At 39.9% G+C, this 27,789-nt stretch overlaps 1 protein-coding gene across 3 annotated transcripts; it reads right to left on the reverse strand.

Annotated features, from left to right (window-relative positions):
- Positions 1-26,159, reverse strand: dnajc14 (DnaJ (Hsp40) homolog, subfamily C, member 14). Of its 3 annotated transcripts, none has more exons than XM_067431715.1 (8): positions 26,047-26,159; positions 19,319-20,622; positions 13,279-13,377; positions 13,095-13,201; positions 8,723-8,842; positions 8,462-8,622; positions 7,589-7,691; positions 1-719 (listed from the first exon to the last, which is right to left on the reverse strand). In XM_067431715.1, the coding sequence occupies exons 2-8, from the start codon at positions 20,402-20,404 to the stop codon at positions 416-418; spliced, it is 1,980 nt and encodes a 659-aa protein (XP_067287816.1). In that variant the 5' UTR covers positions 20,405-20,622; positions 26,047-26,159; the 3' UTR covers positions 1-415. The 3 variants fall into 3 exon arrangements, with proteins under 3 accessions (XP_067287816.1, XP_067287818.1, XP_067287817.1); XM_067431717.1 differs by lacking the exon at positions 26,047-26,159 and adding an exon at positions 25,810-26,038; XM_067431716.1 differs by lacking the exon at positions 26,047-26,159 and adding an exon at positions 25,766-26,038.
- Positions 26,160-27,789: the final 1,630 nt, after the last annotated feature.

Here is a 27,789-nt window from a genome sequence, read left to right on the forward strand (position 1 = left end):
GCATACACTTGCATACGCTCTCGGACTAAATATAAAATATCTTAAACTGTGTGTGAAGATGAGCGGAGGTCTTACGGGTGTGGAACGACATTAGGGAGAGACATAATTTTCATTTTTGGGCGAACTAACCCTTTAACGCCGGGTCAAATATTCTTCAGATACACCAGGAGTCTCTACGAGGAGGAGCAGGAGTCCTTCGGTTTCTTAAAAGAATGTCAAACTTGTGGTCAAAACAACATGAAACAGCCAGATCTTCTTCTTCTTGCGCCTCTCTTCGCTTGCTCCATTTCGTTCTGTATCCGGAAGCTAAAAGCACCAACACCGAATGTTCAGCTGAGGCCAGTGATTTTGTCCTAGTTTGGTTCCAGTAGTTGGCCAGTCTCACGTCACAGCATGGCAACAGACAGCCGCTTTCTCAGCGCTGGAATGGCTTGCGAACCTTCTTGCGCCGGCGGGGGGGTTTTCCTCCCTCAGTCCAGTGTTCGCTGGGGTCGCCCCGCTGGGCTCCGGGGCTTAAGAAGCCTGTTTGTGGAGGGGAGCCTGAAAACATGTTTGCAGGCCCTGCAGCGGCTGCAGAGGCATGAGGCGGTGGGTTTCCCGCTGGGAAGAAGCCTCCATTAGCCGAGGCGTCACTGGGAGCTCCGGCCTGGAAGAAGCGGCTAAAGAAGTCCTGCAGGTCTGCAGGTGAGCTGGCACTGGCTGCATGATCTGGGGCGGATCTAGAGGACACAGAGTCATAGCAATAAGACAATAAGAGACGTGTCCTTAAAGGGGTGTTTGCATGCGATTTGACTTTTTTAACTTTAGCTAGTGTGTAATGTCGCTGCTTGAGCATAAACAGTATCTGCAAAGTTACAGCGCTGAAAGTTCAATGCAAACGGAGATATTGTCTTTTAAAGTTACGACAGTTTATTGCCTACAAAAATGGCCGGCTTGGACTACAACGAGCTTCTTCCTGGGTTGGTGACATCATAAACCCTCACTAGTCTCAGCAGATGTGACTTCTGCCCGTAATGGGAAGGGGCGTGGCCTTAACCTGTGCTTGGCACTTCAGCCAATAAAAACACAGGAAACTACATTTGGCCAACTAACCAATCTAAGACAATTGCGTTTTTCGGAGGGAGGGGCTTCATAGAAGCAGGAAGCAAGCGAGCCGTTCAGAGGACAGTGGAGACAGCGGTGTCAAATAAAGGGAGAAGAGAAGAAAAATACAGCTTAAAAAAAAAAAAGTATTAAGACATGTTATGTAGGGGTGTGCATTGGCACTGCCTTCACGATTCGATTACGATTCACCAGGTAACGATTCGATTCAATTCGATTCTACGATGCATTGTGATGCATCAAAATTCTACTGCACACAAAGCAAATTTTTCATCAGTCATGAGCAATACAAGCAGATTTTAAACAACAGATTGTATTGGCTGCTATGTGTCTCCTGTATCTTTGACATAAAAGTTATTAAATAAAATAAAATGTAATTAAATAAAATGCAATTAACCCTTAAATGCATGACTGTTTCACCAAACATTCTTACATATTCAGGTCGTTAGTGACCCAGATCTATATTTAACATGGATAGACCTCTACCTGTCGTGATAATATATAAAACTCCTGATTTTAGAGTAGCAGCTACAGAAGAATAAAATAAAACCTATTTCGTTACCTTTTGGAGCTTGGAAGGATTCAGTTTGAGCAGATGTTTAATACCATCATCATATGACCTCGTCAGAGTTTACCAGTATATTCAGCATCTGCGTCATATTCGCCATCTCCAGCATATTCTCCAAACTCATTTTCAACGTCTTCAAAATCAATATTTTGATCACTGACAGCTTCTTGACCACATCCATCATCAAGAGACAGTGACACTAACATATGATTGTGTTTAGTACTTGCTCTCTGAAGTAAATCACTAAGCCATTTCAAGTTTTGCAGATTATAATTATTGTTTCGTTTTCTGTCAGAGGTAACTAGTGAAACGTCACTTCATCATTGGGTATCAGACATTGCCACCTTGTGGAATAAAGGTGAATTGCGCAGTATTTCATTATAGATTAATTTATTATTGTGCAAAAAATATATACGAACAATCCTACACACCTCGGGTCGTTAGCGCGTTTTTAATAACCCGTCTATCGCGGTCATCTCCCTCCGCCTCAGCCTCTTCCTTGTTGTTGTTGTTGTTGTTATTCTCCCGGAACCGGAAGTATTTGAAACTTCACAACTTTATCGTCCGCCAGAAAATAAACAGTGACATAATCGATTATGGCACTTTGCCGCATCGATGCTGAATCGTTCATGCCCCGCATCGCGATGCATCGCCGAATCGATTATTGTTGACACCCCTAATGTTATGCACCTAGGCTTTCCTGTAGCTCAACTAGTTGAGCGTGGCGCTAGCAACGCCAAGGTCATGGGTTCGATTCTCAGGGAAAGCAAGAAATGACAATAATGTAAAAATGTGTACCTTGAATGCAATGCAAGTCGCTTTGGATAAAAGCGTCTGCCAAATGCATAAACTAAAATGTTATACTGTGTCCCATAAACACAACCAAGCCTAGAAAAAAACACAGAACCGCCCCTTTAATTAGGGGTGCCACGAGATCTCAAGCCATGATTTTTCGTCAAGGTGAAAAGCTCTCTCGTCAAATTCTCATGACGGAGTGTGAGGGTGAAGCTTATATTACGGCTCCACTCTAGTTTTGCTTTTTACAGCAATACAAAGTTTAATTCAGGTGGATAATCATAACAATAACTTCCATTCCATCAGCTCATCTAGAACGAGCTGTTCGCAGCAGTGAATACGCGACGAGAAGACGAGCGTGTGTTATGAGTGTGTGTTAAATGAAAGGGGGTAATCTAGCGCTCTGAAAGCGTTCCTCCCATAGGGGCTGCCATTGCTAGCCAAGCCATCACCTGCTGTTAGCATCCCATTGACTCCCATTCATTTTTGAATCACTTTGACAGTGAATAACTTCACATCTGAGGCGTTTAAAGACTCCATTTGTCTATTGTTTATTTCTAAAGAAACACGACAATGCATAAAAGGCTCCGTTACCTTGTATCTTACACTATCGCCCCGTAGAAGCTGTTTTTGTAAAAATAGGCTAACGATTGCGTCATAACCAACGCGACTCTGTCGCACAGTTGAGAAATTACCGTATAGACCTGAGGAGACGCTCGCAGGCAATCTTTTACTGTCTATGAGACAGTCTGGGGGGACGTGGAGACATAAAGTCTGATAAAGTCAAGGGAGAAGAATGGGGAGAAGCCCATAGTGAGCCAAAAGCAACGGGAGAAAACATTTAAACAACATGATTCAGCTTTCACTTTCCACAACTACTAGAAGACCTACAGCTGTCAGACAGGAGGCTCACGTCACATCTACGTCCTCAAGCTCAGTCTGAGCCTGCGCAGTTCGCTCAGCCATCAGGAAGTGAGTGCTCCTATACTGACATCACTTTTCGCCGTTGAAGTCTATGGGATCGCTGTGTCCATTTCTTATACTGTCTATGGTTACATGTTAGTGGTCAAGACCGTGGCGGAGGCTTCGTTACGCAGCAGAAGCGCCAGAATTATATTTTAAACTACGAGTTCAGCACAGCCGCTCAATAATCACAGAGTATACGCACGATCGCGAAATATAAAGTGAAAGTTAACGGGAACGTGCATTTTTATGCGATTTTAATACGTTACCGGTGTTTGAAAGCGACTTCCTGAGGTACGCGGATATCTCCCAATATGAAAACGATCTAGTTGTAACCATCTCTTAGCTCTGTATCATGCTTGTAGAAAAAAAGGTCTCTATTTGCACTTTGAATAATGAGTACTTTGATTATGGTTTTTGTGTGCACTTAATATCTATGATCAGTTTATGGGAAGGAGTTCAGTTTGGAGATCAAATGAAGCTTATGTGAAGTTCTTAGGTCTGAGGAGACTAACCAAGCGGAAAGAATACAGTCCTTCAGTAGTCTTTTACTGTATATGATAATTCATACTCAGAAACAAGGCTAGAAATGAAATTACATTCATTACAAGGTTATTAGTTAAAACATTTCAAATGCACCTGCAAACAATTTAAAATTTTTAGTAATGTATTTCATCACTGTGTCTATCATAGTAACCAAAGTATCTCAGCTGGAAAAACGCCACCAGCTGGCCGTTTTAAGAAGAGCACCAGTTTTTTTTTTAGCTGGCTATAATGCGTTGGTGGACACATGATAGTTGAATATTTATTGCTAGGCTTATTGACAATTAGTCTCTTTAGCATTATAGAATATATTGGAGTGATGTTCTGTACATCGTGGCTTTAAAATGAATCGTTTAACAAACGATTTACATACATATTCACTCATTTGCTCTTTTGTTTGTTTTTTCTTCTCTAGAGTGTACTTGTACATTTGTAATGACAATAAACTTCTATCTAATCTAATCTAATATACAGTCAAAACAAAATTCATTCAGACACCTTCAACACTTTCTCACATTATCAGTTTATTCGCTATAGTTTAGAAAATGGAAATAAAATATGAGAAGAACTTAAAGTTAAACTGTCAGAAAAAAATCATCTTGATAATGTCAGATGGATAGAAAGGGATGTAATGGACTACAATCAACCAATCAGCTGTTCGAGATAAGGACACAATTAGATAATATCAATTTAGCTCAACCAATGACCAAAAGCAATGCTTCATTTTGTTCAGTTTGGGGGTTCAAATGTCACATTAGCAATTAAAGAGAAAACACTTCAGCAAAACATGCTCAGGTCAAAATGTCTGAATCAATTTGCTTCCAAATTATTACTGGTAGGCACTTTATGAAGAATTTTTGGGAATAATATGTCAGAGTTTACTTTATTTTGCTACCCTATACTATAGTGTCCTGCACACACTAGTAAAAATTATATCTGGTGTCTGAATAATTTTTAATTTGACTGTATACATGTCTGGCAATAGTAGCGATTATGGCAATTATGAAATTTGTTTTATGATTCCAAACTTCTCATTAAAGCTGCCTATTCAAAACAAAGGCGTAGTTTGTTGACGCCAAGTTTGAGCGCAGAATCTCGAGACACGTGGTCTTCACCTCAAAGCCGGTGGAAAAGAATCAGGATAGGACTGAATAGGCAATGGATGTGATTATCAGAGGTGTGGACTCGAGTCATGTGACTTGGACTCGAGTCAGACTCGAGTCATGAATTTGATGACTTCGGACTCGACTCGACAAAATGTACAAAGACTTGCAACTCGACTTGGACTTTAACATCAATGACTCGTGACTTCACTTGGACTTGAGCCTTATGACTCGAGAAGACTTGCTACTTCCCATGAAAACCTGGGGTAATTTTTCTTTCACACGGCCGCGCCGCGCAGTGTATCTGCATCTGTGAAAAAAACACCTGTATGCATGCAGAGAGCACGCGCGCTGCCTCCACGACATCCAATCACTGTAGTCCCGCGTTGGTTTGATTCGACAGTATCCATAGCTACCAAGTCCGCTTATAACACGTGACTTTGGGCCTTTTTTTTTTTGGCAAGTCGCGGTAAAAAATCTTGAGTTGCGGGTCACGTTTTTTTGGGCTTATTAGAAAAAATGTGGTTGCTTGTTAGGAAAATATGACAAGCAACTTCGTTTCTTTACATTTATGGTCGCTGTTTTGTCCAAATACATTGCCTGACACTGTCTTCTCACAGCTAATAGCCATAGTGCAACGATACAAGTGCTGTAGTCATTCGTCCTCATACATCCCGCCTCCTTCCCTTCATTGAAGAAAAATCGCGTTCAACGTGCAGGCATGTGATACGATGTTATAAATGTAATGATAGTTTGTAGACGTAAATAGACGTATACATTTTATTTTTATTTTTTACAAACAATGCAACCAGCAGAGATGTACAGAGATGGAGAGGAAACATTGCACATTGAGATGCAGGGCTTATCCTTTTTACTGTTTATAGTGTGCATGTTCACCACTGCTCCTAATATGTTTGCAATAACTCCGACTGGAGTTACCATATTCTTTCACGTCACTTTTTCTCTTTTTCCATCTCCAAACCTCTTCTGTTCACAGTCTTTATTGCAACTTGAAGAATTTTGTAAAATCCCATCTGTATTTGCTATTTAAACACCAAGAGATTACAATTTAATATGTTGCAGGCTCACTTATTGATAAATTATTGATCATAAATTATACTGATGATAATAAATAATATAATAATATTGGGCTTGTTTTGGGCCCCCCACCCCTCTGTATTCTTCATACCTGAGAAGAATATGAAACAGATGTCAGAAAATCCCTTATAGCCTCACATGTTGTATTTGAAACTTTTCTTTACTCATATCAGTGTTGTTGTGTTAATATTCATTGTCTATTAGACACTACGGTATACGATAATATTTCAGTTTCAGTGTATGCAATATTAAGAATATTTTCACTGCTTCAAAAGTTATAAGAAAGCCCTTTCCCTCAAGAAACTGAAGTCATATGCTTTATAGCAGTGCTTTTCAAAGTGGGGACAGGGACCCCTGGGTGCCGCGAAGGGATGCTAGGGGGGCCATGGCAAGCTGGCATAAAAAGTATAGCAAAACAAAATAATTGAATAAATTAAATTATTAAAGTAAACCAAATGAAACCAAAAATAAGCTAAACAATATTCCCATAATGGCTCTAAGTTTAGGCTAAAAGGACCCATATCTATTTGAAAGTTGAACTGTTTTGCAATATGAGGTCAGTACAGTACAGGACTGAAGCTGCTGTGCATTGTTCTAGTGCAATATGCTGTTGAAATTTATATATAAATTTAAATAAATACAAATCTTACAGACATACATGATTTGTATAATTTTATTTCTGTGGTAAGATGACTTGAAGTGACTCGAAACTAAAATGGTAGGACTTTGGACTCGACTTGAGACTTGTTGGCTTTGACTTCTGACTCGACTCGAGACTTGCTTCATCTTTGACTCGACTTGACTCGGGACTCGAGGGCAAAGACTTGAGACTTACTTGTGACTTGCATAACAATGACTTTGTCCCACCTCTGGTGATTATTAACGTTACTGTAGTGTGAAACAGAGCAGGACCAAGTGTTATGGAGCTGAGCAAGGCCACTGTAGCGATTGTTAGGGAGATGAACAACACACTCCTCGTGAGCAGCGGGACTTTTATTATGCCACACTCGCCATTTCCTCTTCTCCAGTTATGAGTATGAGGTAAAGCAGCTCTGTTGATCACATTAGACACATCTGAGTGTGTTGAGAATTATGTAATGACGTTACTCTATGCGTTCGCTCAGCGGCTGCTGTGACACTTGTTCACACTGCTAAGAGTAAAGCGGAAAAATAAATCCGATAAATAACGGAAACCGAGAGTAACGCAGATATGATGTAATTAAAAGGTGACACCCACACAAGTCCCGGCTCATTGAGTAAAATAGAAATTCTCTCACAATTTACAAATAGTTGGAAACATTTGAGATATTGTAAGAGCTCAACTGAACAAAATATATAACACTGGCCTAGTGGTTTTTGGATATTTTACTGCAAAAATACTACATAGTGCACCTTTAAGAAAGTCAAGAGTGGTTACCTGTGGCGGCTGGCTCCGCTGCTACCTTTAGAGCCGAAAGAGATATGATATGGCACGCGATGAGTGTCTGGAGAGATGCTTATCCGCTGACAGCCTGCCCACTCTGTGAGGACATGGGGACATGCAGCTCAGAGATCTCAACATATGAACACCATACAGATATCTGACAGTAAGCACGTTTACATGCACACCAGTAAGCTGATAACTCACAAATATCAGCTTATTGAAATAACCAATTTTCCCCGTTTACATGCAAACCAGTAAACTGACTACGCAAGTAAACCGCGTTTACATGACTTTATTAATAAACCGAAAATAATGTCCGTATCTGACTCTTGAGTTTTCCAAATGTTCCGTCAGTTGTGATGTTAATAAAGCGTGTCAGCTGGAGATTCACGGCTCATATTATCCCTCATCAGCTCCAGATGCAGCGTTTAGACTGAACCTCTTCTACTTCTGCTGACTGAGATGAGAACACATCTTTACAATGCTCTGGGTCTTAAAAGAGTCTGCGTTTGTGATATATGTCCTTAATTCATGTAAAACACTAGCTCGTTCTGTCTGGATGCGTTTAAATCTGCTCTGAGTTTGCGTTTTTGTCACCGATCATCACGTGCTCTTCAATAAGCCGACAGAAAGCAGGTTAATGCGTTTACATGCAGCGCAAAATCAGGGTAAGAGGCAAAAAACTCCCTGTGTCGACCGGTTTATGCTTACGTAAGCATACGGTTTATGCTTACGTTTATGAGCTTACTCCGAGAAAAGAAAACGGGTAATCGCGTTTACATGACCATGTTCATTGTCGGCTTATTAGGCATAATCGGCTTAAGAACATGCTTGTAAACGCGCCCAGTGAAGACGCCAATAAACTACCAGTGATGTCAAAGACTTTGCCATCCATGAAGGCGAAGAACGTGATGCGAAGTCCCAGCATACTCGATTCAGCCCACAGGTCTCCCTCCTCGGCACTGTGCCATTTATTACATTCAGCACAGAATCGGGCCTCGCCCGGCTCACGGTCCATCTCAAAGCGCCTGTGGAAAAGACCATGCTCAGATGAACATAGAAACACAGAAGATAACAGACGCTTGTAAGAAAGGACAGGACTCAGATGACAATGTCAGTCATACGCACTTGTGCTTGCCCTCACATTTAGTGCACATCATTGTGTTCATGGCTTCTTTCAGGTCGTCCTGGAGTTTGGTCAGGAACTCGTTCATGGATTTTGAAAGCTCTGTAGCTGCCATACGCTTCCTGCAGACAGCCCAAAAACAAGACATTTGTGGTATTATCAAAGAAACGTGTACACGTCATGTCTAACTCTCGTTAAATTCTCATCAGAATCACATCACTCAAAATTTAGCATGAACGAAAAGGCAATACAACAGATCCTCCCATGAAACAATATTTTGGCAGGGTTCGACATAAATGGATTTTTTTTTTTGAAGGGATGTGAAAGAATTACACTTGCCCGACCGGACAAGCTGATTAAAACGCCAAAAACAAAAAAAAACTAGCGGATTACCAAAATGCAAGAATGATTCTGGTATATATATAATGAACTGACGGTAACAAGGTTGTGCTGTTGACGCTCGTGCAGCCTCTCGAGGAGAAATCACAACAAATGAGTGCCGCTCACACAGAGAAATGTGGAGTTTTTATATTTATAACACGATACTGATATTGATCAGTTTAACAGAGAAGCGCTCAATTAAAGAGAAAAGTGAGCGGGTCCAATATCATTGTTCTTTAAGGTCCCGTTCTTCACGATCCCATCTTTCAAACTTTAGTTAGTGTGTAATGTTGCTGTTGGAGCATAAATAATACCTGTAAAATTATAAAGCTCAAAGTTCAATGCCAAGCGAGATATTTTATTTAACAGAAGTTCCCTTTCAAAGCCTACAGCGAGCGGCCGGTTTGGACTACACCGCTGCACTTCCTGCTGTAATGACGTCACTAGAACAGTGTGTTGACTATAGCTCCGCCCGCAAGAACACGCAGAATAGGGGGCGTGGTCTCGTTGCTCTCCCACGTGGAGAAGAGCGAGCATTCAGCGCTTGCATCTCCCCGTTATGGTAAGAGGCTGGACCTTTCCGGGCAAAGTGCGCTAAGCTGCTGTCCAATCACAACACGGGAAGCGCTGGCCCAATCAGAACTCGTTACGTGTTTCTGAAGGAGGGACTTCATAGAACAAGGAAATCATCAGGCCGTTTTTAGGACAGAGGAAACAGCGGTATACAGATAAGTCAATTGTGTGAAAAATACTGTGTTTTTTTACACGTGAAACATGAACTCATGTTATATTGCACACTGTAAACATAATCAAAGCTTCAAAAACACACGAAGAACGGGGTGGGACAATGGTTCCGACGCCCATGTCAACATTGCATCTAAAATGTAAGTGACTTAATGTTAATTAGTTGTTTATGTAACTGTCATATGAAATCAGTGTCACATTGTCAGTTATGATAGTATTCAGGAAAACAGCACTCTAGCTCGTGTGATATTACTTAACTGTATCATATGTTATAAATATAAAAACTCCACATTTGTAATTTTTACTGCAGTATGTTCCTGAGTTTCTCTGAGGGAGCGGCGCTCATGTGTTTTAATTTCTCCTCGAGAGGAAACAGCGCAACCTTGTAACCATCAGTAGGGCTGGGCGGTATCTCGAGTTTGTACAATCTATCGATATATTTTTAAGAGACGATATGGAATGAGGCAATACCGTTTATATCGATATACAGCAGATTGATGCAAACGCATCTGAAAAATATAGCGGAGTATGCAGAATGAGCTGATGCAGGGAAAGTCCATGATACAATTTGTCCTCAACAACATGACATGCTTTATATTAAGGGCTTCAAAATAACTGGATATAGTTAGATTTAGTTAACACGTATAGTTTGAAACAACTTGCCTTGTCAGATGCTGAGAGATAGGCTACTTGTGCTGACTGACAGATAAATTCTCACGCTGTTTAATAGGTTTGAAATGTGGTGCTTTCCTCAGTGTTAGAAAGTCCTGGAAATATGTCCATTTTGCTCTCCAGAGAGAACGAGCCTTCTAAAAGTAAATCTCTGCTAAACTTCAGGCTTCCGGGAACGAGCGCCGCCACGTGCATGTGCGGCAATTAGGGGTGTAACGCCCGTTTCACACATACTCCGTCTGCAGCGCGTGTGCGGTGCGTGTTGCATTGCGTTGCGTGTTGCGTTGCAGGAGCCCCACACCCTGTAGTGCTTTCACATATGCTGCGTTTGCAGTCCGCAACTAATCCGCTGTTGCACACCACAAACACAGCATTGATTCATTATTTTTTATTTAAAATCCAAAAGTTTTTACTGAACATGCCTCGTCAGAATTCCAGTACTCTTTGTTTAATCTTTAATAGAAGTCAGGTTACGTAGCCTACTACATTTAAACAACATTTTATTAAATTCATTTATTCATATTTATATACTTTAGATTTAGCTCACACAAGTGGCAAAACATTTAAACATAGTTTATAGCCTTAAATCACAAACATTTTAAATTAGAAACTTACAATAGTCTATTCAAAAACAGCCGACTCTCGTCTTTTCTTTCGTTTTTACACCCTTTTAAAAGAAATCCTGCAGGTCACAAAGAACTTTGCTTTTCACCTCCAAGAAAGTACGAGTGCTCTCCATTATGGCATTTTTTTTAACCTAAATGCCAGGTAAGGTGTCGTTTTGTTGCTTTACTTGAGAAAAAAAAGCCATGTGTTGACTTTGAAACAAGAGTATATTTTAAATTATATGCATCTGTGGTGAAATTACTAGATTTTCGCGTCAGTACATGTTTATTTTAATGCGAACGATGTTCTATCACTTTAATGCAGCAACGCAGCGCAGCAAAAAATAGACTCGGTACGAAAACGATCCGTGCACTGCAGACCTGGAACGGACTGATGGGCCGCATCCGTGTGCAGTGTGAAAGCTGTCATCCGTTAACATGGGTACGGAAAAAAATACGCACCGCACACGGACTGCAGACGGAGTATGTGTGAAACGGGCGTAACGATACACTTGTGTCACGGTTCGATATGTATCTCGATATTCTAAGCCAAAATAAAGAGTTTTTTTAATTCTTTTTTTTAATTTTGTGCTTTAAATGGTGTTTGCGCTCTCACTGAGGAGCGCCGTTCCGGCAGCGCACGCACTTCAGATGATCAGTGCAATCCGCCAAGAAGCTCTAATCACAAGAAAGCTCGTCAGAATGACCGCTCATCTGAGCGTCCGTGTTTACTACAGTATGTGCGTCGTGTTAAATATATTCATCACATAAAGCCATTGTGTCTCTTCAGAAAACTTGAAGACTAAACAAGATTTGGATTAGACACTCGATTAGTTATTTTTACATGCCTTTATGACATTCTTTGCATCTTTTAAGTTTGAGAGGAATGGACTTTAATAATGGAGGGACATAAATCCCTCAGGTTTCATAAAGAATATCTTCATTTGTGTTTGGAAGTTAAATGAAAAACGACATGATGGTGAGTACATGATGACAGAGTTACATTTGTGGTTTGTTTGGGTGAATTATACCATATAAATAGGCCTTCTACAGCAAGTTGAGCCTTGGATAAAACAACTATATCGCGAATCATATTCATCAATGATACATATCGTCATATTTTTATATCGTGATATATCATTACACCCCAGCACCAATGAGACGGAGCGCAATTGGAAAGGAACGCAATAATTCTGACTAAATACATACTGCTAAAATATTTGTTGTTGGAAAATAAATGTGCCATATGTGGAATTGTAAACCTACAAGTATATTTTTATGAAAGTGACCATTATAATGAGGTAATATATAAATATAGGCTAATATGCTTTTGTTTTCATTTTCATTTTTAGTTAAGTGAATTTAAAAACAAAATTATTCTTTGTTTTTAGATTGTAAACCCCCAATTTGCTCATAATATATTGCATTGCCTGAATTACATTCACTGTATTTGTTTATAGCCTTCAATATCAACATTGTTTTTAGTACATCATTGGACAGGATGAGAAATACAATTATTTATTTATCCAAATAAAATACAGGGATATACACTGTGTATCGGCATTTATCCAAAAAATACAGAGATATGATTTTTTGGCCATATCGCCCAGCTCTAACCGTCAGTGCATTATACTTTATACATTATTATCATTATCCACTATCGATTGCCACTTACACTAAATCAGAATTTTGGTGATTCCCAAGTAATTTTTTGTTATTGACGTTTTAATCAGGATACTTGTCCGGTCGGGCAATTTGTGACGTGTTGGTTCCTAGAAGAAAACTCACGACTATAATGGAGGCGTTTCAGGAGTTCAGAAACACTGATATAGAGAAGACCTGGAACTTTGCAGAGCTTTTTCATGCTCAAATAGCAACATTACACAATAGATGAAGATGCAGAAAAAGCATTATAGCTCTTTTGTGGCAATTCTGTGAACCAATTTAGTGGTTGTTTTCTAAAAGGACTCACAGTTCATACTCTCGCCGTGTCTCTGGGTTACTGACGATGTCCCACGCTGCTCGTAAAACCTTGAAGGCCTCGCCAGCGCCTGGGTGCTTGTTTTTGTCTGGATGGACCTGTATGCAAACAATCCATTAAACCTTGACAAATACATAAAACCCATATAACATAGGTTTCAGAGCATTCATCTCACCTGTACTGCCAGCTGCCTGTAAGCTCTCTTGAGTTCAGACTCAGTGGCATGAATATCCACTCCAAGAACATTAAATGGGTCCAACTCCTCTTCAGGGATCTGAACCAGAGCAGCAATTGATAATACGGTTAAAACATCAAATCACTAAGCGACACATGGATACTTCAAGTGCTTACTGAATGATTAGGCTTTATATTTACAAATACATACATATATATATACATATATATATATATATATATATACACATATACATATATATATATATATATATACCATTTAAGTTGGAAACTGGATTCAATGAAAGCCCAAACTCATCCTTGTGTAACCGGGCTCGACAGTGCGACCATTTAACTCTCATTACGACTAAAAATGGAGGCGTACGAAATTCCTACGGATCAGTTTTCTTAAACGCCTCATTAAGGCATCTTATACTTTAGGGATGGAAAAACATAAATTGCGATACTGCCTGAATATCAAACTTCAAAAGGCTATGATTTCATTAAATAAATGTGAGCAATTTCACGTTTCAAAGCCTGAAGGTGGCGCTGTTGAGTTTTCAGGCTCACACACATTTATGCCAAGCAATTGCTTATGAAGTTATGAACTAATGCTGATCAATTATGGCAATGTTTATATTGTAGCATGTATATACGGTTGTAAGAATGCATATTTTATCTCCTCGTCTGAATTTGAATGAGCTCATGCAATAATAAAGCAGAAATTTCAAAATAAGAGTCCCAGTGTATTTGTGCTTGTTGATAAATAAGTGACGCCGTGTGTCCAATTTCCACTCCAGTTATTATTTGGTTACACAAACTGTATTTAATTAAATTTAAAGTACACTATTGTAGCTTCTGTCTGGGATGCCTTATTACAGGAATGAAAGACTAAGAACATTTGACACATTATATTAACTAATATATAGATTTTAATATATTTTACAGTTAACAAAAACAAAGTTAACCGACACACACACACACACACAAGAGGTGGACAGTAACTAAGTACATTTACTTGAGTACTGTACTTAAGTACACTTTTTGAGTATCTGTACTTTACTAACTTTTACTTTACTACATCTGAAAGACAAATATCGTATTTTTTAATCCACTACATTTCTATCAAAGTCGAAAGCCATTTCTGTAGCAGCTTTGAAAGTCAGTGGATGATTTTTTGGGGTTTGTGTTTTTGCAGAAAGTCTTTCAGGAATCACTCTTGTAGTAGCCTAGAAATCTAGACGCACCCTAGTGGCAGCAAATCTAATCTGCCGTGAGTGTCGTCTAGCAACTCTCAATACCCTTCTGAGCTGTAAAAAACAAACTCTGGTCAGGCCAATCACATCGTGTATAGAGTGGGTGGGCGGGGCTTAACATAATGACGGCCGAGTTGTGTTTGCGTGCTTCTAGTAAACACAGAGGCTGGTGAACGGCGGTCTTTCAAATCAGTTTTGACCGCGACTCTGGAAGACTAGGAGTTAAGCTTTTCTCTGAGAAAAGAACGGCACTGAAGTCATTCTTAAAAACGGAAGATGCGTTCGGAGTTTAGCCGACCGGATACGGCGAAAGTTTAATCTACTAGCTCTGCTTCACGTTGATCTGGCTGGTTGTAGCGCTATTCAGTTGCGTGCAGAGGGAGTTTGAAAGACAGCCATTTATCCGCCCCTCGGATTGAGCTGTCAATGGTGAGTTTCCAGACCAAACATCCTGATGTGGGTCTGCCTTGTCAAGCTACTCTTGTAGAGTCTCCTGAAGTTCAATGATTTCCCAGCAATTTTTGAACACTGATCAGTTTATAGCAAAATGTAAGACGACGGATGTCAAAATGTTCATTTTGGCAAGTATTCACATAAACAAAGTTGATTATGTCTTAAGTTAATATGAACAGTTGGGAGAATATCAGATGTGTATCAGTGTATTGGATCCGTGCATTCGGCCTTAAAGCGACAGCAGCTTTGTAGAGCTTTGTAACTTTTATAGAAGTGTAAATTAGTTTAAGTTAGTCGTATGCTAGTATGTCAGATGGAGCATCACTGACTGGCTTAAACCATGATGACATACTTTACATTTATACAACAACAATAAAATAATGCGCTGACATAAAAAATAAATGTACTTTTGATACTTAAGTAGTTTTGAAAACAACTACTAATGTACTTTTACTTAAGTAAAAATCGTTTTTTTTTCAACTTTCACTTGTAACGGAGTAATATTTGACCAGTAGTACTGTTACTTTTACTCAAGTAATGAAGTTGTGTACTTTGTCCACCCCTGACAAACACACAAACACACACAAAATGGTGAAAGAAACCTGTTATTGGGTTTCATTAATCTAAATCTGAAAAAAGATTCAGACTTCGGTTTGCGTCAAACTACTGAAATCACGTGATATTGGCGACCCGAATCATTGATCGATTCACTGATTCATGAACCGTTTGATTCTTTTTGGAGGCACATGGATGAGAAGACAATGCTGAATAAAGTCGTAGTTTATGATATTTTTGGACCAAAATGTATTTTCGATGCTTCAAGAGACTAATCAACCAACTGATGTCACATATGGACTACTTTGATGATGTTTTTATCAGCTTTCTGGACATGGACAGTGAAGTGGGCATTGACTGCATTATGCTCTCGGACTAAAATATAAAATATCTTAAACTGTGTTCCGATGATGAACGAAGAAGGAAGAAGATGGTTCCTCTGCACAGTGGCCCTCATTTATCAAAAGTGCGTACACCAAATTTCCAGCGTACACCTTGCGTACACCCAAACCCACGGTGACTTTGAGATTTATCAATATGGACGTTGGCGTACGGCACGCTCAAATCCTACGCCAGCTCAGGAGGTGGTGTACGCACACACACACACACACACGCTCAAAACCTACGCCAGCTCAGGAGGTGGTGTACGCCCACACACGCTCAAATCCTACGCCAGCTCAGGAGGTGGTGTACGCACACACACACACACACACGCTCAAAACCTACGCCAGCTCAGGAGGTGGTGTACGCACACACACACACACACACGCTCAAAACCTACGCCAGCTCAGGAGGTGGTGTACGCACGTTGGAGTTAGTGGGGAAATGTGCAGAAAAGCAATTCCTAACACCACAAAACTCACTGACAAGATATGCTATATGACCCACTGTTAAAAACCACACCAACAACATTCAGTGTTTATTTTTGTGCAACATGAACGTCAATGTTTAATTTGTGTGACTTTACCAAAGCGTTTGATTTGTAGGCATGTATTCCTCCAGTCGCGAGCCTGTGCGCTTTATCTGACGTTTCAGGCCCGTCTGGCCCGGCAGCTGCGCACTGACTGGGACTAAAATAATTCAGACTGACAAAATAATAAAAATGACCTTCTTCTTTTAAATAATAATAAAATCAATAATATCGACATTCTTCTTCTAAATAACAAGCGTCGTTAAGAATAATAATCATAATAATAAGAAGAAGAATCTTACAAATTGTCATGTAATTATTAATGTGAATGAATCTTACTCCACATCACATCATCATCACTGTCGTACACCCCGATACATGTGCCGTGATACGAAATTAAATGCTAATTGTTTCAAAACGTGCTGTAAAATAATGCCTTGTGATGGTAATTTATCATCGAACAGCTATTTAAACTGCTGGAGTGCGCTTCATAACCCCCACACTATTAACAGTACTCGTTATTTGGGTCCATATTTTATTTTTGTGGACGCCTTTATTCCCACTCTTTAAACTCTCAAATAAAACAATTTCGTTTTTTTTTTCTCACTTCCCTGGTGATGGTCTCGATGGGCGCGTCATTAGAATAACACGCCCCTATATATTCAAGTCTCCGCCTCCCCACGCCCTCATTTTACGCCATGGACAAACAGAAGACGGCAAAGAAGCGAAACTTCTCCGACGTGGAGATCGGGCGCGTCTCAATCATCTCACTAGTCCACTATTCAGGGCACTGATCAGGGAGTCAGCCCATTGACTTATGTCCTAATCAGTGCCCTGACTAGTGGACTAGTGAGATGACTGAGATGCGCCCGATCTCCACGTCGGAGAAGTTTCGCTTCTTTGCCATCTTCCGTGTGTCCATGGCGTAAAATGAGGGCGTGGGGGAGGCGGAGACTTGAATATATAGGGGCGTGTTATTCTAATGACGATCGTTTTCAGCCGCCGCATTTATCAAGGGCAGGTATTGCGTACACCTGGATTGCAGAGGTGCGCACAGCTTCATAAATCAGGCGGTGAGAGGAGTGTAAGCATAATCTTACACCAACATATACGCCCGTTTCTACGCAAGATTGATAAATGAGGGCCAGTGTGTGTTACCCATAGCCATATTTTTAAAGTATGTTTCAGTTTTTAGAAGTTTCAAGAGGAGTTAATTTGGCGTACACTTGATGCATGTCTTATAAATAGGGATGCACGATATTGGATTTTTGCCGATATCCGATATGCCGATATTTTTCAGCTCATTTTGGCCGATGCCGATACCGGTGCCGATATATGTTTATTTTTTCCCTTTGTTTGGAAACAACACCATTTTGAGCAAAAACTATTTTTTTTTCATTCTGGTTTCAGATTTCTGAGGTCTCCTTAATAAAAGGATTCTTGTTGAAGATAAATAAATTTTAATAAAGTTCTTTTTATGATAAGAGTACATTAAAAGCTCTGAAAATAACAATAATAAAGTCAGTAATTTTTCACCCCAGATGCAGCTGTAACCTAAATATTGTATTTTTGGATTTAACGTTTGTGCACATGAAGTGGGGGTGGCATGACATCCATTGATGCTGTCTTTTAATTCTACAATTATTGTAGAGCTCCTTTGATTATTTTTCATCATCCATTTCATAAAATTGTATTACAGATTAATACACTGTATATAAAAGTATTTAATTTACAAGTGTCATGCTTGTGATTTATGACATCATTACTGATTTGTTTATTCTGAACAAGAAGTAACTTCAATTTATTTGTGTATTCTACTTTTCATTGTATTAGTGTAACAACAGCGCACCCACTACATGTATAAATATATAGCGGTATAGCGGGAGGGCACTAGGACCTGGAGGAGCTTCTGCTGCTGTGGAGGCTGCCGCACGCGCTAGAGAGTGGGGAGACGCGATTGGGCTTGTTTTGGGCTAGTTTTGTTGTGAAAACGTGGCAAATCTGCTGCTGACGGTCACGTCCTTCTGTACGTGCATTCAGAAATTCAAGGCAGCATTTAAAAACAGTCAATATAAATCACTGTACATGCAATGTATTTTCTTGTTTTCACTTGAAGAATGACTGCAGTGCTGACATGGTCTCATCGCTGTAGCACTCCTTGCACACGTGAGTTATTACAGGCGCATATCAACACGTTTTCATATCGGCAAGGCATATCGGCATAATGTTTTCATATCGACCGATGCCGATTTTTATATTTTAAGCGTTTATCGGCCGATTCCGATGTCGTGCCGATAATATCGTGCATCCCAACTTATAAACATTTTAAAAATGTAAACATCTGGGAGAAAGAGAATAGTAAAGTTAGGAAAATATCGGATGTGTATCAGTGTATAGGATCTGTGCATACAGCGTTAAAGGGACAGCAGGTAGTCGTATGGTAGCACGACAGATGGAGCATCACTGACTGGCTTAAACCATGAAGGGATGTGCAATTAAACAACAAGGCAACAATAATAAAACAATGTGTTGACATAAAACAGGAAATTACTTTTGTTACTTAAGTACTTTTAAAAACAAATACTTCTGTACTTTCACTTAAATTAAGTTAACTTGTAACAGAGTAATATTTGGCCAGTAGTACTTTTACTACTCAAGTAATAGAGTTGTGTACTTTGTCCACCTCTGGTTACAGGACACTAGAAACAGGGTATGAAGACATGATGTAATGGTGTAGTAGTGGTGTCCCATTTCTTATGGGAATATTTTCCCTCCTCTGCCTTGCCACTCTGTTTCAAGGGGGAAGGGGAAGGGGTATACAATAGAATTGGCATTGGTCTGAACACTGATTAAAGCTAGATTACTACCTTGGCGAGTGCCAGAAGTCTCTGCAGCTCTTCTCCAGGTTGCCACTTGTCTGCGCCCCTGTTGGGAGACTCTGGATTTGAGCTTTCATTCATGGCGGCTTGTTTAAAGAAACACCCGTGAATCCTCACGGTCAGATCCGACACTTTCCTCCAAACCCTGCTGCTTTGGAGGACAAGCCACCATTTTCTGCCTCGCTCTCCCGCCAGCCTTCCCACGACACACCGCATCACCTGAGAGCCCGCGCTTAGCGCGGCACAAATAAATCTCAAACTGGAAAGAGCAGCGTGTCGAGCCCAACGTAAAGTCCTGCCGACACCTTCTATTAAAGCTACAGCTGAACACCAGCTCCAGTCTAGCATCCGCCTCAAATCTCGAGTCAAGCCGGGAACATCCGTGACCTTGCAGAGCATGCGCGATCCAAAGTCATATAGTGCAAATCCAGACGATTCGACCGCGACTCCACAGCGGTGGGTCAAGGAGATGATGAGTTCGACCACCATATGGATGCAGGATATGCACCAGGGACTGACAAATTCTGCCAGGAAATCCCGACACACCATGACCAGCTGCATCCCGTTTTTCCTCCGTGCGCGGCTGTGATTGTGCAGATGCTGGCTCCGCCGCTTCACCTGCTTGTGTCTGCTGGGCCCGGAGGATGCCAGGAAGGATTTATGAGATGTGGAAGATGTCCACGATGGCGTTTGATCACAAGGCCCCTGTGCCAAACCGCTCTTCTTGGACTTTCCTTTCCTCCCGGTTCCAGCATTGCGGGATCTAGAGTCTCCGTTGCCTCTCAAATCATTCTCCAATTCATTTTTCCCTTCTCGTTCACATTTCTCCTTTTCAGCATCTTCCACCTTAGTTGTGGTATTTTGTTCTTCATTCTCGTCTACTTCCAAATCAAAGTCTTCATCAGGGAATTCACAATCAAAATCATCGAACGCCTCATGTTCACACTCAGACCCCTGAGGCGGAATCATATGACTGTCATTTCCGTGACACGAACTGGCCAGAAAAACGATAGGCGGCCCACAGTCCTCACTTTCCTCTACTGTATCCAAACGTATGGCCATGTCTTCTTCCATCTTGCTCAGATATCCACAGGGTCACTCCCTCACGCTTAAGACAGACATGGAAGTATCCATCATGAGCTTCAGGGTGGCAGCAGACTTAGACATGCATGCATTGTATTTAACAGCTGTCTCATATTCACGAATGAAACACAATATGAGGTCTTCAGCATGTCCAGCATTGCAGACGATCAGAGATGGACATTTCCAAATCACAGCAGCATTCTGAACCCCTGCAAACGAGAAGAGCAAAATAAGAGTAAATAGTAGACATGAATATAACTAGGTTTCTGTATATTTCAGAAAGGTAAATTTAAGATCAAGCAACAGAAATGTAAGGAATAAAATGAAGGGAACAACATCAGTGTGATCTCTAAATGTAGATGTTTAAGGAGAAACACTTCAGAGTTTGAGATATCGGTCACTTTTTAATTAATTTTACTAAAAACAAACTTGAATGGTTTTGTTTAGAACCACTACAATAAGGAAATAACTTCTACTGCTCCTTCTCATCACACTGCAGAAAGTGATTTTTCCAGCACAAATATCTAAAGATTCATAAATCAAGACACTTCAGTTAGAAACATTACATGAAATATTAAGTCTTGTTTTCACAGTATGCATATAAAACCAGATATTATATTAAAAGTAGTATTCACATTTAATTTGAAACTTGAGATAAGTCAGGTAGGAACAAAATAAGGTTGTTGGAGATGATAAAACTACAAATTTACATCGTCTCTGTTGGTCGTCAAAGTTGAGACTTTATATAGCTATGGTCACGTGCATCGCATTACGTTTTCATCAAGAACAATTACAGGATATAACGTCTATGGTAGCTATATGGGTGCTCGGTTTTCTTGTTGAAATCTCAAAAATATCATGATACAAAAGATGAGGCGTTATTCACGGGATATTTAAAACAGTGTATTTGCTTCAACTAGAGTAGACGGCAAACACTATTCTCCGCTCTTCAAATAGAAAAAAATAGATGCCTCATTCGACCGATCCGCTGATGAGGAATATAAATCTATATATGATCACGCCGGTTTTATGACCTTCTTCGGCGGAAGTAATGGTGCTGGGGAACACTAGATGAGATTCATCTGATATGAGGTAAAAAAATAATTACAGTTGTGTTTCTTGCAAAAACCATCATTTTGTGTCTTATGACAACAAGTGTCGCCACGAGCCACAGGGTTTAATATGGATTCGTATGTCTGTGTTTTTACTGTCCCCCCATGGACATGCATTATACGAGCAACGGTTGAGTTAACAATCTTCATTTGTGTTCTACTGAAGAAACAAACACAACTACATCTCGGACGCCCTGGGGGTCAGCAGATAAACATCACAGTCTCATTTATGGGTGAACTAACCCTTTAAGGTCCATGGAACTGTAGCCAACCTCCCTGGACGTGGCCGAAAGAGGAAAATTAGCCCCAGATTGAACAGAAGGATAGTGCGAATTGTAGAAAAAGAACCCAGGATAACTGTCAAAGAGATACGAACTCCAAGGTGAAGGTACATCAGTTTCTGATCGCATCATCCGTTGCATTTTGAGCAAAAATAGGCTCCATGGAAGACCACCCAGGAGGACTCCACTTTTGAAAGATAAACATAAAGCTAGACTGGAATTTGCTAAAATGCATATTGACAAGCCACAATCCTTCTTGGAGAATATCCTTTGGACCGATGAGTCAAAACTGGACCTTTTTGGCAAGTAATGTCAGCTCTATGTTCACAGATGAAAAAAAAAAAATCAAGCTTTCAAAGAAAAGAACACGGTGAAAAAGTGAAACATGGACAGGGCTCCAGACAAAAACGTAAATTAAGGAGCCATTGGCTCCTATAAGGGAAAAAGTCAGGCACTTTTTTCAAGAGCCACAAAAGAATAAACGCGTTTTAATCGTTCACATGCAATTATATGGAGTTTAATTTCATTTTTAGCTTCTTGTATTTTTCTCATGAAGACAGTACGTAAAGATTATTGCCTGTGTAGAACTGAAACACCAACTTAAATCTATGCCCCTCTTAACATTTTAACACACGCGCGCATGTACACACACACACACAACGACTTTCGCATTTTTCTCCACTGTAGTTTTATAGGCTTTATTAATTTATTGTCATGTACATGGCAGTAACTCATGGGCGGCAGTGGCTCAGTGGTTCATGTAGGTTGTCTACAAACCAGAAGGTTGCTGGTTCAATCCCCGGTTCCACCTGACCAAGTGTCGAAGTGTCCATGAGCAAGATACCTAACCCCAGCCTTACATGGCTGACATCGCCGTCGGTGTATGAATGGGTGAATGTGAGGCAAAAATGTAAAGCGCTTTGGATAAAAGCGCTATATAAATGCAGTCCATTTACCATTTACCATGTACATCGAGCGCTTCACAGCCATTACAGACAGGCTACCCAACAAATGATTCGTCCTGTTAAACTACTTCATTAAAACGCTCCCATGTGTTACTTGACTTTCATTCCTTAAGCCCTGATGGAGGCTCGGCTGTGCGAAATTAAAGACAAATGCGTTATGCAATATATCTTGATGAATAATGCGATATTCAAATTAAAAATCACCCAAGAATGGATAAGAACAAAACATTGGACTAATCTGAAGTGGCCTTCTATGAGTCCTGATCTGAATCCTAATGAACATCTATGGAAAGAGCTGAAACTTGCAGTCTGGAGAAGGCTGCCATCAAACCGGAGACAGCTGGAGCAGTTTGACCAGGAAGAGTGGGCCAAACTACCTGTTAACAGGTGCAGGGGTCTCATTGAGAGCTACAGAAAACTTTTGATTGCAGTGATTGCCTCTAAAGGTGGTGCAACAAAATATTTGGTTAGGGGTCCCATCATTTTATGTCCATTCCATTTTCATTTGTTTTACAATATGTTGAATAAAAAACCAACAGCAAAGTCTGATTCTATTAAATATGGAATAAACAATGTTGGATGCCAATTACTTTAGTCCGTTTCAAGTTATTTCAGAGAAAATTGTGCATTCTTCGTTTATTTGTGGAGGGGTACCAACAAATTTGAGCACATCTGTGTATTGAGATTTGTGGAATACATATATTTTTGGTCAATGGAAGATTCTTTAAGGGCTAGTTCACTCAAAAAGGAACATTACCCCTTGTTTTACCCCCCCTCAAGCCATCCTAGGTGTATATGACATATATGCATCTTCTTTTACACGAATACAATATGTGTTAAAGGAACACTCCACCGTTTTTAGAAATAGGGCTTATTAATAGGTCATTACTACTACTACTAATACTATTATTACTAGTTGTCATTTCTAATTAATTGGATTTATCATTATTATTGTTATTGTTATTAATATTGCTATTACTATTGCTGTTGTCACCTTCTTCATACCCCATTTTATTTTCCTTATTTATACACATATATTTTTTGGTTATGTCTGTTGTACTTCCCTACATGATCCTTTATTCAAACATTAACACTCCCACACCAGTTACACTCACAGTTACACACACACACACACACACACACACACACACACACACACACACACACACACACACACACACACACACACACACACACACCGTACTGGCATGTTGTTTTGTTGGCCTTTGTATTTTGCATCTAACTTCTCTTTTGTAAATATTGTACTTCTCTGTTTGCATAATAAAAATAAATAAATAAATAAAGAAAAAAGAAGAAAAAAGAAAAAGAAATAGGGCTTATTCAACTTCTTTTCTACATTTAGACATGTGGGCAAATGCATTGTTTTAGTTTGGCAGGGTCACCGCTAGCTTAGCTTAGCATAATGAATGGAATCCTATGTTGTCAGCTAGCATGTGCCGAGTAAAAGTGATTAAAAAAAACCTCACCTAATTCATTCTTGTGGCCTGCGTATTCACAACGAGTTCAATTAGCGATCGGTGTTAAGCTCATGCACACATGGTCTTTGTGGTCATACGATTTACTCAACGCGATTTACTTTACTCTAAGTGAACGTGCAAATTCACTCTGAAAGTAGATGGCGTTTTTTATTTGATGTCAGATCAAATACAATTAGATGGAAACTCACCATTGAATCCTATTTGATCTGTAATTCCCTTCCCGCAGTCGCTGTGAAGTTTGTCATGAAGTTATTTTTGTTCAGACACCAAAGAGACCAGCAGCTCTACATTCATCTTGCTTCGTTACATCTTCTACATCAACTTACTTCCTCTTCGTCATCGAATAAAGAGGTATAAATGTCGTGTTTTACTGTAACTTCAACAGCCCTTGGCACATGAACAAAAGCGCCGATCTCATTGGTCGGCCAGTTTTTAACACAGTACATCAAACCAAAATTAAAATAAAAAAACACTTTTACGGGCTGCCGTTTTGCACATCGGTGCACACTCACATTGTTCAGTAACGAGGCATAAAAGTCAGCGATAAACGCATGTGATAATCGTCCCGGTGTGAACAAGCCATTATATTAAAAAATGTCCTGGCTTATCCAAGCTTTATAATGGCAGTGATTGGCAGTGAAAGTGCATCCACACATTATAAAAGTGCTTCACACAGCTCCAGGGGTTTAATGCGGTTGAGTAAGAAAAATATCCATATTTAAAACTTTACAAACTGTAATCTCTAACGTCCGTCAACGGTCGTTCGCGAGAGACTGGCGTATGACGCTCCGGTGAGAATATGCTAGTTCTCGCGAGAACCAAGTTTTGTTTTGCTTCATCGTCTGAGCTTCAGCGTTCATCACCAGAACTTGCGCAACGCCTGCGCCCAACATTATACGCTGAAACACCAGTCCCTCTGTAACACGCGTACGACAGTTAGCAGCTTGTAAAGTTTTAAATACATATATTTTTCTTACACCAAAACCGAATCCCTTCTGAAGGACTTTATTAACACCCCGGAGCTGTGTGGAGCAGTTATATGATGGATAGATGCACTTTTATGGAGTTCAAAACAGAAACAGCTATTCACTGTCATTATAAAGCTTGGAACCAAGACATATTTTAATGTTTCTGATTGTATTCATCTGAAAGAAGAATGTCATATACACATAGAATGGCTTGATGGGGAGTAAAACATGGAGTGATGTTCATTTCTGGATGAACTATCCCTTTAAAAGTCTTGCTCAAATATGCTCAAATATAAAAGATTCCCACTTTGTACCATTACTAAATATTTTGCGAGCTAACTTGACAACAAAACACATATCACTGTTATTGTGCTGATCTAAATTTACACACTAAAGTTACACAGTTAAAATTACATTACCATCAGTTGTATCGTGGCCTTTTAACAAGGGTTTTCAGAGCAATTAAAACATGTCAGATCCATGACAGCCGCAGCAGAGAATGAAATGTAAACATGTCTGGAACTTACTGAACTCTCTGTGCTGATAAAGTGCGCGAGTATCGACTCCTCACCTGCCGTCGACTGAGGTAAACCACACGATGCTCGTGTTTTCGTGAATGTGTGTTTAATAATCTTTATGATTGTTTAATCTCTTAATTTACGATGCTGTTTTGCTTTAGCAGGCATGCTAACTGAAGAACAGCTACAGCTAGCTGTGCTGTCCTACGGCACTAAAACAACAGTGTACGGGCAGCAAAGTTGCTCTCAGGTGTAATATGAGCTTGAAGCAGCTCAGCTTGTTTTCTCACCTATCTTTAACAGCTTTCACTGTCCTTCTCTCTTCATTGCAGTTCACTTCCGAGTACAGCACACGAGCCTAACGTCACTTCCGTGACAGTAAACCTTTCCTGTCATCTGTGCTAACACGAGGGACGGGATGGCGTCATTGGCTACGTGGTCGTAGAGCGTGAAAAATGTACCTTGGGGATCCGATTGTTCAATCAATCAAATCAATTTTTGTTTATTATTGATAATATTAAGTCAATGTTTAGTTGATACCCTTTTAATATTGTATTAATGATAAAACTAAAGAAATACATCTTTAAAAATGTGCATATCATATACCCTGTTAAAGGTGCAGTGTGTAATATATTTGAGGATAAATTGACAGAAATGTAACATAATATACATAACTATGTTTTCAGTGGCGTATAAAGGCCTTACATAATGAACCGTTATGTTTGTATTACTATTACCTTAGAATGAGCCGTTTCTGTCTACACACACCACGCGTCCCTACAGTGAAGTTGCCATTTTGTGCCGCAATGTTTCTACGCTAGCCCTAAAGGGACAAACTCTCTACAGAGCACTAGTCACTCTGCTGTCTCAGACGACGACATCTTAGGCCCTGTCCCAAATGGCACCCTAAACCCTCACGCCCTTCCGCACTTTCACGACGTAATGCCGCTTTGACTGCCGGGAAGAAGCCCGCTGTGTGGCTCGCACCAGTGTGGGCTCGGCAGAAGTGCGCATTGAGGGCGCATAACGGCCGCTAATGGGGCACTCGCGAGCAAGCTTCTGAGACCTAAAATGACAAATGGGACACTCTGGGGTCTTGTGGACTTAACGGACACGCTCACGCAGCGGCCATTGTAAGTCCACAAGACCGAAAGTGCACATGAAGTGTGTCATTTGGGACAGGGCCAAAGTCCTGTGTCGGCCACCGTAGCTTCTCTTTGTGCTCCCAAAGGGAGGGGTGAGCGGTGGACGGTTACAATTCACAACCTCACCACTAGATGCCGCTAAAATCTACACACTGCACCTTTAAATAATTTATTTCAAGATACTTTGCTATTGATGATTTATGCTATTTTTGTAAAAATGAGAGAGTTGTTGACTCATTTGCTTATTTTTATTGTAAAATTGGCAGAATGTATTTTTTATTTTGTTAAAGTTAACTATTAAGTTAAATTATAACAAAGTTAGTTAACAAACTTCTTGAATACATTGTTAGTTTGTTTATATTGCTGTCAAAATTTTAAATATTGTAACAAAAAGTCATGTGCATTATGTCTTAAAGGGACAGAAGCGGTTTTTCCTGCTGTCTGTGTTTTTAATGTTAATCAAACAACAAAAGACACAGAAATCACTCACTGCTCTTGAATGAATAGCTTTTGGAACTTCAATAATGATTCATCTTTATTTTATTTATACAGTGAAGATTATAATGTGCAGTGTTATTTTATATTTGATTACTTTATTCAAAATCTGTGCCTGAAAAAGCACTGTTTATTTGATATGCATCTTTGCTATTTTATGTATTTGTGCTGTTGCTTGTAGTTTGATTATTTGTTCTCATTTTGTTTATTTTTATTTGACAAATGTCCTAACTACCCTGAACACAGCACATAGTGAACAGTCACCCTAAAACCACGATAAAACCGAACTGTGAGTAATTTGAACCCCTAGCTAAAGTAGGCATATTCTATCGTTATATAGGCAATTCTATAACGTTATATTAAAAATGTAAAGTTAAAAGCATTTGTAAAGTA

Source organism: Pseudorasbora parva, chromosome 22 (assembly GCF_024679245.1).
Source record: "Pseudorasbora parva isolate DD20220531a chromosome 22, ASM2467924v1, whole genome shotgun sequence".
In the NCBI taxonomy this organism is placed as follows: domain Eukaryota; kingdom Metazoa; phylum Chordata; class Actinopteri; order Cypriniformes; family Gobionidae; genus Pseudorasbora; species Pseudorasbora parva.